Source organism: Castor canadensis, chromosome 2 (genome assembly GCF_047511655.1).
Source record: "Castor canadensis chromosome 2, mCasCan1.hap1v2, whole genome shotgun sequence".
NCBI classification, from domain to species: domain Eukaryota; kingdom Metazoa; phylum Chordata; class Mammalia; order Rodentia; family Castoridae; genus Castor; species Castor canadensis.
In genome coordinates this window covers 84,207,988-84,225,084 of record NC_133387.1, presented here as the reverse complement: position 1 = coordinate 84,225,084, position 17,097 = coordinate 84,207,988, and the positions used below count along the sequence as shown (strand labels likewise).

General features: G+C 44.5%; 1 protein-coding gene across 2 annotated transcripts in view; it reads left to right on the top strand.

Moving 5' to 3' along the window:
* Gsdme (gasdermin E) overlaps nt 1-17,097 on the top strand; it is a 70,321-nt gene that overhangs the window by 42,244 nt on the left and 10,980 nt on the right. For both annotated transcript variants that reach the window (XM_020179403.2, XM_074065165.1), the window contains 4 exons: nt 6,696-6,867; nt 9,118-9,238; nt 14,490-14,657; nt 16,464-16,588. In XM_020179403.2, coding sequence (XP_020034992.2) covers nt 6,696-6,867; nt 9,118-9,238; nt 14,490-14,657; nt 16,464-16,588 — 586 coding nt within the window. The remainder of the gene's footprint in view (nt 1-6,695; nt 6,868-9,117; nt 9,239-14,489; nt 14,658-16,463; nt 16,589-17,097) is intronic.

Genomic DNA, 17,097 nt, shown 5'->3' with positions numbered 1-17,097 from the left:
TAAATGCTCTGTCTGCATCTGTTGAAATGATCGCATGGCTTTTGTCCTTTGTTCTGTTGATGAGTTGTATAGTGTTTATTAACTCAGATGTTTAACCATTCTTGCCTCCCTTTGATGATTCCCACTTGGTCATGGTATATGATCTTTTTGATCTGCTGTTGAATTCAGTTGGCTAGTATTTACTTGAGAGTTTTTGCATCTATATTTGTCAGGGACAAAGCTCTGTAGTTTACTTTTTTCTTGTAACTGAATGATATTGGTATCACTGTAACACTGGCTCTGGAAAGAGTGTGGTAGAGTTCCTTCCATTTCAATTTTTCAGAATGTTTTAAGAAGCATTGCAAATAATTCTTTAACTGTTTTGTAGAATTTAGCAGTGAAGCCATCAGGTCCTGGACTTTTTTTTTTTCAGTGCTGGAGTTTGAACTCGGCTTCATGCTTGCTAAGGAGGAGCTCTACCACTTGAGCAACTCTGCCAACCTTTGCCACCCCTTTTGTAGGGGCGTTTGTGATACAGGGTTTTGTGATCTATTTGGCCAGGCTGGCTTCGAACCATGATCCTTCTGATCTCTGCCTCCTCAGTAGCTAGGGTTACAGGCGTGAGCCACCAGTGCCTGGCTCCTGGACTTTTTTTAAATTGTAGATTCTAAATTAGTGCCTCTGTATCATTACTCATTTATCTGTTTAGATTTTCTATTTCTTGTTCATTCAATTGTGAGAGATTGTGTGTGTTCAGGATTTTGTCCATTTCTTCTAGATTTTCCAGTTTTGTAGCATATAATGTGCATAGCAGTTTGTTACGACCCTTTGTGTTTCTGTGGTATGAGTTGTAATAAGTTCATTTCCATCTCTGATTAATTTATTTGGGTTTTTATTTTTTCTTGGCTTGTCTAACTAAATGTCAGTTTTGTTTTTTTTTTTTTTTTCGTTTCTCATGGATCATTTGTTTTTTTTTTTTTTTCATCCTAAATAAGTTTATTGAAAAAGTGGGGAAAATATTTCTGACAATAACTGTAATAACTGTAGTTATTTTACAAAGAGACCATTAAAATAGATCAGGAAAAAAATTACAACAACCTCCATAAATTAACTTGAAGAAATAATTCACAAAAGCTGAAATCTTAATGTCAAATTCATATATGGAGAAATATTCAGTCTTTTTTTTTTTTTTTTTTTCATTTTTCTTTTATTATTCATATGTGCATACAAGGCTTGGTTTGTTTATCCTTTTAAAACACCAACTCTTTTTTTCATTGATCTTTTATTTTTGTTCTGATCCTTATTATTTCTTTCCTTCTACTAGTTTTGGGTTTCGTTTGTCCTTCCTTTGTAAGTCCTTAGGTATATCGTTAGGTTGTATGAAATCTTATTTTTTTTTTGATGCATGCATTTATTACTATAAACTTCCCTTTCAGAACTGCTTTTGCTCTGTTCCACAGATTTTTATGTATTCTGTTATCATTTCATTTATTTCTGGAATTTTTTTTATCTTACTTTTTGGTTTCTTCAATTTCTTACTCATTTGTCATTTAGGAATATCTTATTCAATTTCCTTATATCTATATGTCTTCCATTCTTCTTGTTTTTGGTTTGTGGTTTTATTCCTTTGTTGTTTAAAAAAACATTTTTTCAAATGTATTGAGACTTGATTTGTAGCCTAATGTAACATATGCTTATCTGGAGAAAGACCATTTTTTCTTCAGTGTGCTTCCCTCCTCCCTCCCCCACCCCTAGTACTGGAGGGTGAACTTAGGACCTTGTGCTTGCTAAGCAAGTGCTCTACCGCTTGAGCTTCAGTCTTGAAGGATAATTTTGTTGGGTATAATGTTCTTGATTGGCAATTTTTTTCTTTTAATGTATGTTTCTTTCAACATGTCCCATTTTTTTCTCTTTTGGCCTTTAAGATTTCTGCTGAGAAATGTTCTGTAAGGGCATTCCCTCCTGTATGACTTGACACCTTTTTCTTGGTGTTTCCAGGATCCTCTTTGACGTTTTGAAGGTCTGTTTTGATTGAGTCTAGTTGAGTCTAGTTTAAGCTCCTTGTATCTGGTTGTCCATATCTCTGAAGTTTTAGGAAGGCTTTGGTACTTATTTAGTGAAATGGGTATCCAGAGCCTTTTCCTTTTCTTCACCTTCTGTATTTCCTATAATGTGAAAATTTGATTGCTTGCTTAATGGTGTCCCACAAGTCTGTAAGTTTGCTTCATTCTTTTTTTTTTTTTCTTGAAGGCACTGGGGCTTAAACTCAGGGCTTCACACTTGCTAGGCAGGCGCTGTACCACTTGAGCCACTCTAACAGCAGTTTTCCTCATTCTTTAAAATTCCTTTTTAGTCTGTTGTGGAAGCTCTCTAGTGTGTGTGTATGTGTGTGTGTGTGTGTGTGTGTGTGTGTGTGTGTGTGTGTGTATTCATTGGTTGAAGTTTTGGCTCCAGGATCTGATTTTTTTTTCTTATTTCTTTGTTTTGTTTATCTGCAGTCTCTTTCATTTCCTTTGGATCATTATTTAAAAATTTATTTTAGGCATTTAATAGAGTTTCTTTAATCTGAGATCTATTTCTGGAGAATTGTTCTTCTTTGGAGGTGTCATGTTTCCTTTTGTTTTCTTGTGTTCTTATGTTGTCTGCACATCATCATAGACAATATTTTCTTCTTCTAATTTTATGAAATAAATAGCTTTTTATTGTTGTTTTGATGGGATAGAAGACCTCAGTTGGATACATGTTTTGGGTTTAGTTATAGGGATTGTGTGATTTCTTCATCTTTATGTCAGCAGTGTCTGAGTGCAATAGTCTAGATCACAGTAGTTTATGAAGGTAGTTCTATGACTTTGTAGCGGATATGGGCTTCGAAAGGTATGTGATGCCACCAAGTCAAGCCCTAATGGCACTGGGGCTATAGTGGTGGCTGCCACAGTCTTAGTGGTGGGTGATGTAGCTAGGACTGTCCCCAGGTCCCTCATGGCAAGCTCAAGTGATACCAAGGGTAGTGGTCATGATCTCTGAGTCACAGAATGTGACTCAGGATGAATATAAATGATATCTGGGTTTGGTGCACCAGCAGCCACAGTCTGTAGGCACACACTGGGATGAGAACTTTCCCAAGACCCTTGGGATGAGCACAGGTAGTGCTGAGTTCTGTTGCTCTGGTAAATTCAGACGAGGTTTTGGAACACAAAGGGGATCTTTCCTAGGTACTGTGGGGGAGATTGCAGTTAGTGTTGGAGTTTGTATTGCTCTTAGCTATTTTCATGGAGCTGTGGGACACAGATGGTGCCTTCTCCAGGTCCCAGGGGACAAGAGCTTCTGCCCCCAGTACTTATTGTCAGGTATCCATGGATTACAGTGGAGATGTTTTCTAGGTCTGCTGGGACATGTGCAAGGAACACTTGTGCTGGTGATATTGGTACCAGTGCCCCATTCAATTTGGGGGAGACCTTCCTAGGTCTCTTGAGTTGAGCAGGAGTGATGCTGGGGCTTGTGCCTTTCATATCTGCAGTCATGTAGGTGTCCCTAGGTGTGCAGCTAGCTCAGATAGAGATAAAGCCTATTGGCCTGGAGCTGCAGAACATGGAGGTAATCTTCTTCTGGTCCCCAAGGACAAGTGTGGCTGATGCTGAGGCTTTTGCACAATTAAGTGCAGACTCAGAAGTGTGGGCAGGGAAGAAGACCTTCCCTAGTTCCTACTGGCAAATGTAGGTGTTGATGGGCATTGGGACCACTTACTCTCCTTGAAATACATGTTCCTTTACATTTTTATCATTTTTAATGAAGGTTGTATAATATTACTTTTTCCTACATCTTCTCTATTTCTTCCTTAAATTTTCTTTTCTTACTTGGCAAAATTTCGCTTTCTGTTTAAGGATGTTTTTAGCCTCCGTCCAGTTTTATTCCAGTGATACCCACCCTGCCACTGAATGCCCTGTACCTGTTCAGAGGATGTATTTCTGCTGGTACATCCAGGCTACTTTGCCAGCTTGTCCTCATACAACCTGAACTTCATGATCCTTTTGGATGGGCATGGATGAAGTATTGAACATCTGTCTTAGCCTTTTGGAAAGAAGGGGAGATGTGATGTTCCTGCAAATGTGGGAAGGAACCATAAAATGTCTTTTATAGCTCCTGCTGTGATCAAAAATCACAAAGGGACTGAATGTCATATTGGCCATAGGTACTTCAGCAATGGCTGAAAAAGGGAAGAGATCTACCTACCTACTATTTGCTAAGGTAACCTGGGGATCCATTCTCCTTTTTCTTCATCTTCCATGTGCTGTCTGTCTTTCACACATGGATGCACACACATACTACACATTCATTAAAACAAATAGAAAAAGAGGGTAGAGACAGGATTTTATTTGTTCTAAAAATAATTACTTAGCTCTTCCTGTGCACTGGCTACTGATCCATCCCGGAGATAGCAGTACACAAGAGGGCACAATGGTCACATCTGTGGAGTTTACTCTAGACTGAGGAGGCAAGCAATGAGTCAGAAACATAAGGGGTGCTGCTTTATGCAGGGTGCATGGGGAACACCTCCCCAAGGAGGTGAGGGATGTGTTGGTGAGGTGTGGCAGTCAGGGAAATGTGCCAAGGCCTTGGCTGGGCACGCATCTGGCATATTTGAGGCAGGATAAGTCTGAAGCCAAGGTTGGCAGGGGCTAGATTGCAGAGGCCATGTAGCCTGGGTGAGTAATTGTGACAGGTGTAGCCATGGAAGGCTCTTAAGCAAAGGAGTGATGTGAATGTGTATCTCTCACCCAGTTAACTGGTCCACAATCCCCCATGAAGTGCAAACACGGTGGCTTTGTTCCGTGGGCCTCATGGGGAATGTGGGAACCTGGCTGGAGCACTTATGTGGCACTTCTGCTGGACATTTTCTAGCTTTTCATCTACAGCCTGAGACAACCCTGCAAGGCAGGCAGCTTACCACTGGTAATCCATGAGAAACCAAGCTGCAGAGGTGATGTGATTCAGTGTAGGAGTGTGAGGGCCACTCCCAGCTATCTGTGCTATATTCCTTCCTGGAAATAGAGCCCTTGGGCAGCAATTTTGTTGTTAGGATCATTTTTTTTTTTTGAGACAAGTTCTCCTTAAGCCCAGGGTAGCCTCAAGATTCTCCTACTTTAGCCTCCAGAGTGTTGGGATTACAGGTGTGCCCCTGACCAATACACATTTATATTGTGATATACATATATATATTTCATATATTTTATGAAAATAATTCAATAATTTTATGAAAAAATATATATGAAGGGAAGGAAAGGTTGTTAAATGTGCCTTTCTTTGACTACTACTAAAATTGACCACATTTTTGGTATGGCTTTCGTTTTTTATTGTGGTAAGATAAACATAGCATAAAATTTGCCATGGTAAGCATTACTAAGCATGTAAGTCAATGGCATTAGGCACGTTCACACGACTGTGCACCACAATCCAGCCCTAGCGCTTTTTCACTACCTCAAACAAGAACTCTAGCCATTAAGCAATTTGTTACTCCCCATCCTCCCTCTCCCTGGCCCCTGCTAATCTCCAGTCTTCTATCACTGTGCATTTGCCTGTTCCAGCTATCTCATATACATGATACCACACAGTACTTGTCCTTTTATACATGGCTTAAGTCACTTAGCATATTGTCCATGTGGTAGCATATGTGGGAACTGCATGCCCTCTTACGTGGGTATGTCACTGTTTGTATGTTTGTTCACCTGTGGGTCATGTTTCCACCTTGGGAAGGTTATTTATTATGTCAAGATGGGTCCTTTCTAGTTACTTCTTCCAGCTAGGGGTCCTTTCTGAGGACTGGAAAGGCCGAGTGTGCTTAATCCCTGCCCAGTGTGGAATTAGGACGGGGTTCTGAGCTTTGCATGTGACTAACTTGAACTGCTTCAGAAGCCCAGAATGAGCCTATAATTCTTCTTCTGTTGACACCAGCTCTGATTCTGTTCTCCTGCTTACTTTATAGACATAGGTCTCCAGGGAGCTTATTTCCTCATTTTCTCCTAAGCATGATATCATTTCCTGTAGATGCAACTGTAACCGCTACAGAATTTTAAGTGGCTGGGTGTGTGTGTGTGTGTGTGTGTGTGTGTGTGTGTGTGTGTGTGTGTGTAGGGGGAGATCCCCAAGGTCTCTGCTTGTTTGCCATAGCCATCCATACCAGGCTGGCCTCCGTGTCTCCATCTGTACAATGTTGGAAAACCTCTGAGAGGTTTTATTTGTCTCACAGTCAGGCTGGAAGCTCCCTTTTAGTTCAAATCTAATTCCTCCTCACTAGTTGTATTACAGCCTGTACCTCTCTCTGTGAGAGGTTGCAGGTCACCAGTGTCCTCCCTTCCCCAATGATGCTGTATTTCCTAGGCCACCTGTGATGAATTTTGCCTCCGCTCCCCAGGGTCCAAGGCAGATGGACTGCGGTTGCCTGTGGGGTGGTTTTCTTGTCTTCCTCCTTGAACCTAGCACTGCTATTTGACTGTGAGTGTCCCTTTGGTGTCCAGCCTGTCCTCTTAGAGCTGATCTGAAGAGGCCTCAGGAGAGTTTAGTGATGCCTTTCTGGGTAACCTGCCCCCTCTTTTCACCAGGAAATCAACTAAGTCACTTGTCATCTGTCTTCAGCCACCAGCTGTGTGACAGGAGAGCATTTGCCCTGTGTTGACCTCCCTTGAGGCACTAGGCCGCTCATGGCCATTTTTCTTTTTCAGGAGGATAAATCTGAAGGGCCCCTTGCTGCAGCAGGTGCTGGAGAGGAGGAATGAGGTCTTGTGTGTGCTGACGCAGAAGATCGTGACCACACAGAAGTGTGTGATATCTGAGCACGTTCAGATCGAGGAGAAGTGTGGTGGCATGGTGGGGATTCAAACCAAGATCGTGCAGGTGTGTCCATCCGGGCCCGGTGGGGTCAGGGCCATAGTAGCTGGGCTGGGCCTGGCCAGGGAGTCCTTGGTCAGGGGCTTCTATGGGTGGTATTTTCACTAGAAAGAATTCTTTCTGTAGTAAGCAAACACACACACAACTCAGACTGGCTTATGTGAGCACAAGAATTTACTGGCTTATGTAACTGAAACGTTTGAGGCAACCTGGTTTCAGTCACTGATGGATCCAGGGCTCTCGGATGTTGTGGTCCCTGTCTCTCAAAAGGGCCTGACTCCTTGTGGTGCTGCCAGCTTCAGGCTTTCTTTAGATCTGCTGTAATTCTAGGGCTGAATTTCACCAGACCATTGAGTCACGTCTAAACCTAAAGCAGACCCAGGACCTGGCAACAGGACACTCTGACTGGCCAGGCAGGCCTGGGTCATGTGCTTTCCCTCAGGACAGTGTGATGCACCCTCAATGGGAAGTAGATTAAATGGGCACGAGTAGGACCAGATAGCAGGGAATCTGTAGAGCACCTTGGAGCCAGAGTTCTCAAAATGATTACTTTGGTGTTAGGTGCCCCAAATCCTTTGTTGTTTGAGTTAGGGCAAATAAAGATCAAGCTGTCTTTCTGTCTGTCAGTCTATCTATCTATCAATCACCTATCTTTCTTCTTGCAGACCAGACTACAGTCTTACAAAGCTGAGCTGGTACTAGAGTAGGAAGAAAGCTCCATCAACCCCAAACTGCTTCCCATCCAGCTTGCTGTGTTTTCTGGTGTTTTCTTAGAGATGTACTTTTTCGGTTCCTTTTAGCTTTTGTAGAGGACCCTTCATGACTGTGTTGGGAAGGAGGTACAGATATCAGTCTGGAGCTGGGACTCTTTGGGAATGGGATGGATGGATGGCTGAACAGCGATGGGGAGAGAGGTGTCCAATGGGAGATGGCTTAGGCTGGCCCTGCTGACACTTTTGCTTATGGTCACCACCTATCCAAGTCCAGGGGCCCTAGGGAGTCAGGAGCCCAGCTGCCATTTCTTGACCTACAGCAATACACTCTGACTAGAATCAAGTTGCTCAAAAAAGTTATCTGGTATCCAGTGTCTGGCCAACAAATAGACTGTGGCAAAGCTCATATTTGCAAGTCTTTGAAGGCCAGAGCTTTTCTGCCTGATTTCCCAGCCTTTCCTGCCCAGCTTTTTATAGGCCCTGCTTCTTCTCCAGCCTCTCCCTACTGCCTCTCCCTGTTTTTAGCAGCATGGAGTCTCATCCACAGGAGTGTGAGCAACTCAGTCTGGTTCTCCCAGCCAAGCTTTGCCCCGTTTGGATTTTCATTAGGATATCAAAGTTATTTTCATAACCCTCGATGAAAAGAATTGGGAACTGTTCTTATTTGTCATATTTAAGCAGGTATTGCTTAATTACATTCTGAGAAAGACATCGTAGGTGATTTCATTGGTAGGAAAATGTCACAGAGTGCCTAACCTTACACAGACCTAAGTGATGGATCACTCAACGTGGCTTTCTTGATGCAATCAAGAGACGAGGTAAACCTGAGATGTATGAGGCTGCTGCTGCCCTAACACAGCATATGGTTTTGCAGTGCTTCTTTGTCTTAAGGAAGAAGGAGTACAGCCAGTGTAGTAACTCATACCTGATAATCCCAGAACTCGGGAGGATGAGGCAGGAGGATCACAAAAAAAGAAGACATTTAAAAAAAAGTGTACTCTAAAATATCGATAAAAAGTATAGTAAACCTGTAAACCAGTAACACAGTCAGTATACTTATCATTATCAAGCATTCTGTGCATAATTATACACACTATACTTTTATACTTCTGCCAGTGCGGTGTGCATTTGCACCAGCATCACCACAAACGTGTGAGCAATGCACTGTGCTACGATGTTACAATAGCGCTGATGTCACCAGGTGATAGGAGTTCTCTGGTTCCACTGATACAATGTGACATATAGTCTATTGCTGACTGAAATGTAGTTATGTGGTGCCTGAATTACCAAAGATCTAGCCTTGCTGTACTGTGGAGTCTTACTCTTCTGACACCAGTCTGGCCTCTGCCTGAGGAGTATGTGTAATGCATCGTGACGCCATCAAGGTTTAAAATCCTTGCCGCTGCTGGTTTCTCTTTCCCACTCAACTCCATGGACATTTTCCCAGCATCCTTAGGTACAAGGCAGGAGGCTGGATATAGTGGGAAGGGGAAAAGGAGCCAGGGAGAGTCTGAGTGCAGGGTGCAGGGTGCTTTTCCCACAGGTGTCAGCGATGGAGAATGGGAATGTCATCCAGGACTCTAGCGTGGTGTTGGAGATCCCAGCTGCCACTACCATCGCCTACGGCATCATCGAGTTATACGTGAAACAGGATGGGCAGTTTGGTGAGTGCTCCTTGCTGAGAGACCCCACATTCTCCTAAGGCACACACAAGCAGAAGACCCTTCTGCTTAGCGGCCATAGGGTGAGAGGGATGAGACAGCAGATAGCAGAAGAATTTAGGAGTGGCCCATGACCTGGGCCATGGAGAGTGGGCAGCCCTTGGGGTGGGAGGTGGAGAGTGTTGGGGAGGGACACCCAGGAGCAGTGCCTGCCTCTTCCCAAGACGTCAGTGTGGAGATGTCAGCAGGGCAGGGGTGAGCACATGGGCTCTGCAATCAGACAGCTGGGTGTCACCCCCAGCACCATGACCTTCTGTGGGGCTGCTGAACCTGGTAGAGCTTTCGCGCCCCACCTTGGAAAGGGAAAGACATTCCCTGACAGGCTCGGGTAGGGATTAAGCTAGACAAGGCCTGGGAAGTGCCCAGCACAGTGGTCACTTATTAATTGTCCCATCTTAGCTATTAATAATACCATCCTCACTGCTGTTATCCTACCTTCCTTCCCCATTAGGAAGCCAAAGGGAACCTGACCTTCCTCTGCCTGTCATGAGCATGTCATTGTCATTCCAAGCAAATAAGGGCTTCTGTTTTGCTAATGTCTGCTCACCTGAACAGGCTCAAGTCTGCTTGCCTCTTGTTCCCAATGAGAAGAGGTTGTGTTGAGCCCAAGAAAAGTCTCCCAACTGTTTCTTGGACTTTTTTTTTTTTTTAGCAGTACTGGGATTTGAACTCAGGGCCTCATGCTTGCTAGGCAGGTATGCTACCACTTGAGCCACTCTGCCAGCCCCTCCAATTGTTTCTTGGGAACCCGAATGAGTAAATGTATAATAAATTGTTGACCTTTTTAGGTATGATTATCATATTATGTTTATAAAGTTATATTTTAGAAGTTTATACTGAAATTTCATAGGTGAAATGGTGTGAGTGGAGTGTGTGTGGCCTGGAGTGGACATATGCACAGAAGGGTGGTATGGCTGGGAGTGACAGTTGCTTCAGCTGGTCAGCAGGAACATTTATTATACTTCTCTCTCTTTTCTGTGCACGTTGGCATTCTCTATAGTAGAAGAGTTGTGACGTGTGCCCTGATGGACCACGCACATGTCTCTTGCTGTCTCCTGCTCTTCCCTCCTTGTTCCAGTGAAGCAGGTTACAGATGAGTGAGTCTTCCACAAGGTGGCTTTCACATGCACATGGCCCCCATGCTATGAAGACAGGGACACAGAGCAAAGTACCCAATGTGACACGGGACACTCATGGGCATTTGAGCATCTGTAGGACATAGAAGGAAACCATCCAGCCTCCCTCACTGATTTTCAGCACAAGCAGCCACGTTTTGGGAAGTGGAAGTGATTGCCTGAAGTGACATAAACAGAAGATGTCAGTTTTAAGAAACTGGTCTAGAGAGGTAGGGGGTTAGGAACAGCTGCAGTTCAAGAACCCCAGGAAGTACCACCTACATCCTCTGGGTAGATTGTTGCTGATGTGTGGCATTATTAATTATTATCATTAATACTATTATTATTATTATGTAATTCTTTCTTTGAAAGACTCGCTTCCAAACAAAATGCCTTGTGATCATGGGTAGATCGTTCCTGCATCTACATGTGATCAGCAGTGTCGCACACGCACCTGTGTGGTTCAGCCCAACACAGGTGCCTTGGGGTCCTGTTCAGCTGGATTGGTGGCTGGCAGGCCACCACATCACTGTCTTCCTGCTCTCTTAAGGTATAATTGACAAATAAAAATTGTAAATATGCAAGGTGGACAGTGTGCTGATTTGAGATCACATATACATTATGAAGCGATTATCACAATCAAGCTTATTAACTCATAGGTCACTTCACATAATTAAGATGTGTGTGTGTGTGAACACTGAAGACCCAAGCTTTCAGCAAACTTCAAGTAAACTATTTTTTTAGTTGTACTTATTTCTGGTATGCAATTTGATGTTTCAATATACGTACACATGGTATATGGCCCAAATCAACATGGGTACATACCTATTTATCATTTCTTTATGGTGAGAACATTCAAAACTCCCTCTAGCTTTTTGAAATACACACCTTATTGCTAAGTGTAGCCTCCATCTGTGCCGAGGCCACGCCCCCAGTCCTACTGTCCTGTTCTTTGGTGATAACAGCACTTTTTAGATTTCCCACCGAAGCGAGGTAATGTGGCATTTGCCTTTCTGTGTCTGGCTTATTTCACTCAGCTTGTCCTCTAGGTTCATTCTTGTCTCAAATGATAGGTGACAGGATTTCATTCTTTTTTAATGGCCGAATAGTATTTCTTTATGGAGATGTGCCACATTTTCTTCATCCATTGGGCAATTAGGTTGATTCCAAGTCTTGCTAACAGCAGTATCACTACCTGTCATCATCTTTTTCCATATGTTTGAAATTTTAGTCTATACCAAAGGAAACCCGTGAGCACTCTGAGGACAGGCAGAGAGCTCCTTCCTGTCCTGCCTACAGCTCTCTTGGGGTGGTTTGTCACTCCCAGAAGGACTTCTTTCTTCTTAGAAGAGTGTTTGAAGGACACACAGCCTTGTGTGGCCTGGCTCTCCTGCTTGCATTTCAGTTTCAAATCTTTTATCTTTGGTGGCTTCAGTATCTGTGAAAATAAACTCATTGTGTGCTGAGAAGAGGTTCCCTGGGGATAGCCTGCCACCCTTTGGCTCATTTCCTACAGGCCTTTTCCCTCAGCGTCATGCCTTGCTTAGTGTGACTCATTGGGTTCCCGATTGCAAACAAGCTCCGTGGGGTTTTTTTGTTGTTATTTTTTCCATTTCTTGCCCATCTGTGCATAGAATTTTGCCACAGAATCTTCCAATTCAGCCTTGGAAACAAACCTGCAGGGGCCAGAGGACCCTTGAGAAGCCTCAAGGGGGTGCTTGCTGCTCAGCCCCGTGGACAGTGACCCTGCTGTCCTTTGAAACGTGAAATCCGAGCCTTGCCCCAGCCACACCGCGGCAGTGCGACCCGGTCCTCCCAGCGCAGCTCCCCTTGGCGCGATTTAGGCTAACCAGAAACGCCCTTAGCGTGAGCTTCCGCCCTGCGCTTTTGCACAGTGGCATTCGCGCGCCCTTCCAGTGCGAGCCTTCAATCCCGTGTCCCGTGTGCACGTCTCTCCAGACCACTGGTGACTCCGGCCCTTCCTGCTTCCCACCAGCACTCCCGGCAGCTCCCCTGCTCCATCCCAGCACTGTCGCTAATGTGACTGTTTGAAAGTCTGGTCATTTCACTCCCCTCCTCCTCTGTTCCAAGGACCAAGTCTGCCTCAAAATGTGTCCCCAGCCTTCCCTCTCATCATCCAAAGTTAGCCCACCACCTGGAAACACGTGCCCTCCCCTTGTCTTTGCGCTGGTTGCTCCTCCTGCCCAGGGCTGTCTGTACTCTGCCTGGTTTAGGCCACGCCCATGAAATCTGCTCACTGTGATGGGGTTTAGCACAAGAGACCCCCAAGGATTCTAAAGTGAAGGAATTTGAAGAATTGCCAGAAGCAGGAAGGTCACTCGGACTTTTCCCTGTGAAGCAGGAGACAAAACTTAGGAAGGATTTTCTGACCTCCCCTGATGCAGGTTGCAGACCTTACAGGGGAGGTGCCCTGTTTCTGCTGGAAGAAGTTCCGCATCCCCAAGAACACAGACACAGAGAGAAATATGAACACACGTCTTGCTGCAGCGCTGTCAGCCATATTCTTTGTCCTATCCTATTTCTCCATGACTCCATTCATAATCAAACCTAGAATAAAATAACTCAGGTGAGCCAGGCATATGTTCGCACACCTGTAATCCCAGTACTCTGGAGGCTAAGGCAGGAAGATTGTGAATTGGAGGCCAGCCTGGACTATATAGCCAGAGCCTGTCCCAAAAAAACCCTAAATGTCAAACAAACAAGCAAAGCAAAACTACTCAGGTATAACATTCTTCAGGTCTTTGTTTCCTTATGAAGGTTTCCTGTGAAATGTAAAACTTGTAGGAAATGAATACTTCTCCATGTCAATCTGACTTTGGTTATGGAGGCATCAGCCAAGAACCAAATGTGATTTCAGGCTCTGTCACATTTTTATTCTCTAGTCTCTGCTTAGGTGCCCAAATTTATGACACAGAGGCACAGGGAGAACCTGGATTTGTGAGCTCACCATTTTTCTTAGCAAAAAACATCTTAATAGCCACTTTTTACCCACAGCTCAGGTGTCTTACTGAGTTCTCAACATTGGAAGTGTCCCAAGAAACATGTCTTTTTCTTATTAAAAAAACCATTTTGTTATGGGAAATTCACACATATTCAAAAGTGGAGCTAATAACATAGTGAACAAGCATGTACCCTCCGCACAGCTTCAGTAGTCAGGACACTTCATGACTCCATGTCTCCACCTCCCTCCTTTCCCACGTGATAGTTTGAAGCAAGTCCTGGACTTCACTGATTCATCTGTAAATGTCTCCATACCTCTAAGCATTAAGGCATTTCAAAAAAGAGTGGTTTTGCCTTTATGTAAATATATTCACCCTGTATGTAAATAGAGAGTGCACCCCAGAAGGATGTATTCTTCTGTGTCTGGCTTTTTTTACTCTACATGTTTGTGACGTGTTCATATCATTGCAGAAATCAATAGATCCTTTTTAAATTGCATGTATCATTCTCTTTACTCATAAAGAAAAATTTAAGTTAGAACCCCTGAAAAAAGTAATAACTGCTGGGCACCCAAATGTACTGTTTTTCTTTTTTAAGAAAAACATTTTTATTAGCATGTATTAGTTGTACCAGGGGTTTCATTGTGACATTTCCATATATACTTACAATGTACCTGGTTACGTTCATCCCCACCAATATTCAAGCTTTTTGGTGGTACTGGGGTTTGAACTCAGGGCCTTGCTCTTGCCCCAAACAATTCTTTAAAATTATGAGTGTTTGTATTTCTCCAGTTGTTTGACTTGGACATGGTAGGTTTTACTTGTCTGTTTAGAGCTGTTTGTTGACATCAGGATGGGAAAATATGCCCAGCATGTGAAAGATGGCTTCCTGTCTCTTAGAGAGTGTGCCCCAGAGAGCTTTGGTGTGCAGAACAGCCATTGCTTTTGCACAGGTAGAGAGGGGCCAGGTTTTGGGTCAAGCAGTATGAAGTTAGGAAGTTGTATGGGAAGAAGGTGGTGTGTCTTCTTCCCTAACAGGGTTAGGTTGAAGGCAGGTAGAAAATGTGCCCAGGCCAGGGTGACCCTGTGCCTGGCTTGTCTTTTCCCCCAACACTGCAGAGTTCTGCCTCCTCCAAGAGAAGCATGGTGGCTTTGAGCATGAAAGCAGAGTCAATTTTGTCTTCCCGGACCCCCTGGCCTATCGAGACTTTGCGTTCATGGATGTGCCGGATGGTGGTGAGCACAAGACATCTTCCAAGGATGGGCTGCTACATATTTTAAAACAAGGTACTGCCAGCAAAGGGGTGGGGGGAGGTGTTGGATGGGCCAGTTGGTGGCCAAATGAAACCTGTACTCCAAGAGGTGATGTGGCCTACAGGATCAGGCCGCAGTCCTTAATGACTCATGATAGACATTTGAAAAGAGAGTCACTCAACTCTAACCCTGGTCCACTCAGCAGGATTCCCCTTGGTTGGATCTTGGGGAAGGCCGGATCTCCATTCTGAGCTTTGAGGAAAGGGTTGGGGAGAGGACCCTGGGTGGGTAGGGGTGGTAGACTGGGGATGAAGCAGTCAGGGGCCTGGCAGTTTCCTTCGTTGTAGCCATGGCAGCTGCTGACTGCTAAGAATAGCCAGTCAGCAGGCGGAATAGAGATCCCAAATTTTGCCTCTGTTTCACTGTATCCCAGGCTTCACTGCCAAGGCAAGAAATGCTTTGTTGGCATTGCAAAATGGAAGCTCTTGGAAGCTTTTTGTCAGTGGCCCAAGTCACATGGTGCTGAGGAAGAGGGGTCGGACTCCTAAGTGCCTGCAGACCTTTTCTTTGCTCCCTATGGTGTGTTGTGTTTTAAAAATTAGTTTCTTTTTGGTGGGGTGTGGGAGCGGAAAGAGATGGGTGGGGATAAATAATTAGGCAAGAGCTTATGACAGAGAGTGAGGGATGGCTCAGAATATGCTCTGGCTTGGGAAGTAAGGAGACTCCTTGATGGACTTTAAAGATGATGTTGTTTCTGTCACAAAATGTCAGCATTGGAACACTTGGGAATGGAGGCACAGTCTTGTCTCTCCCCTTGAGTTAGTTGAATGGGACTGTTAGCTGCCGTTTGAAGGACATCCTTGTGGTACCACAACTTGGAGCTGCACTGCAGTGAAGTCCACAGGCCACAGCCATCACTGTGTCCTTTCCACATGATCACCCTGTGAGTTGGCCATTCCCACTGACTAGGGATGTGCCCGGGAAGAGGAGGGTGGGGACTGGCCTGGTCTTTGTGTCCTCGGATCCTAGACTAACCAGGACAGCTCTTCTCTTTATGCCAGGGCTGGCAAAGCTCTAGCTGTGTTTCTGGATGTGTCACATTATAGAAGTTAAGTCCCTTTCTCTCTGGGGCTTTCTGTTGCAGACAGAAAAAAATCCCCCCCCCCTCCCGCCAAATTTCCACTGGGCTTAATTTGCTAGAAGCTTTTGCCTGTGTTTAAAATAGAAAAGAAAAGAGTCTAAGGGTGGGGTGGCCAGGCATACTGCAGATAGACTCTGTGCTCATCTTGAGCAGGAGGGAGGGAGAGAGGGAGGGAGGGAGGGAGGGAGGGAGAGAGGGAGGAAGGAAGATGGATGGTTGTGAGTGTCAGCCCCTTTGGAATATGCATTAAACATGATGGATACAGAATCTGCAGTGTATTTCAAGAAAGGACATGAAAAAGAATGTGTTTTGGAATTTGTATGGCTCTGATGCATCACAAAAGTACTGACTTACATTTGGTAATTCAGCCGTGAGAACTGATTCAACAGAATCGTGCTGAAAAGGAGGCTAAATGACTTTTCCAGGATATAATTGATCAGACTTAATACTTAGTGAGCCATCAAAGAAAAATGAGGCCTGAAATACAAACCTGGGCTTCCGTCTTTCTCCTCCTTCCCTCTTTGTAGGACTTTGCAGGCTAGTGTTTAACTTGATGGACTATATTTCTGAGTTGCATGGCTGACTCTGCAGCTGGACACATCTGTAAAGGGACAGATGAGGTATAAGCAAGTGTTTGCTTTGCTGCATCGCCAGCCACGCACAGCAGCCACAACACTGGGTCTGCTCTGTTTTCACAGTGACCCTGCTGGAGAGGAATTTCCATCCCTTCACGGAACTGTCTGAGCAGCAGCAGGTGGCTTTGCACCACCTCCTGCAGGTGGTCCTGTTCGATGAGGAATTCCTTGTGGCCCTGGAGCAAGTGGTGAGACGGGGACATCTCCAGACAGGATTTTCATCTGGAACTGTGCTTGGGCTAGACCACTTATCAAAGGCTTTGGGTTAGAATGAAATTGGGTTAAATTTTCCTACCTCGTAACACTAAACCTTGTCTGTTTTCTTAGTTCTAAATCTTTAGTTTCCTAGCTGCAGAAAGGTAGCAGATTGTCAGGCAGAGAGGGATGCATGAGTTTTCCAGGGCTGCTGCAACAAATGACTGAAAAGTTGGAGCTTAAAACAACAGAAATTTATTCTTTTACAGTTCTGGAAGCCAGAAGTCAGAAATCCAAGAGTTGGCAGGGTCCCATTCCCTCTGGAAGATCTAGGGAAGACTTCTTCCTGCTGTCTGGCAGTTTCTGGTGGCTGTTGGCTGCATCACTTCAATCTCAGCCTCTATCTTAACATGTTCTTTCTCTCTGGGGTCTCTCTTTTTTTTTTTTTTTGAGGTACTGAGGTTTGAACTCAGGGCCTACACCTTGAGCCACTCCACCAGCC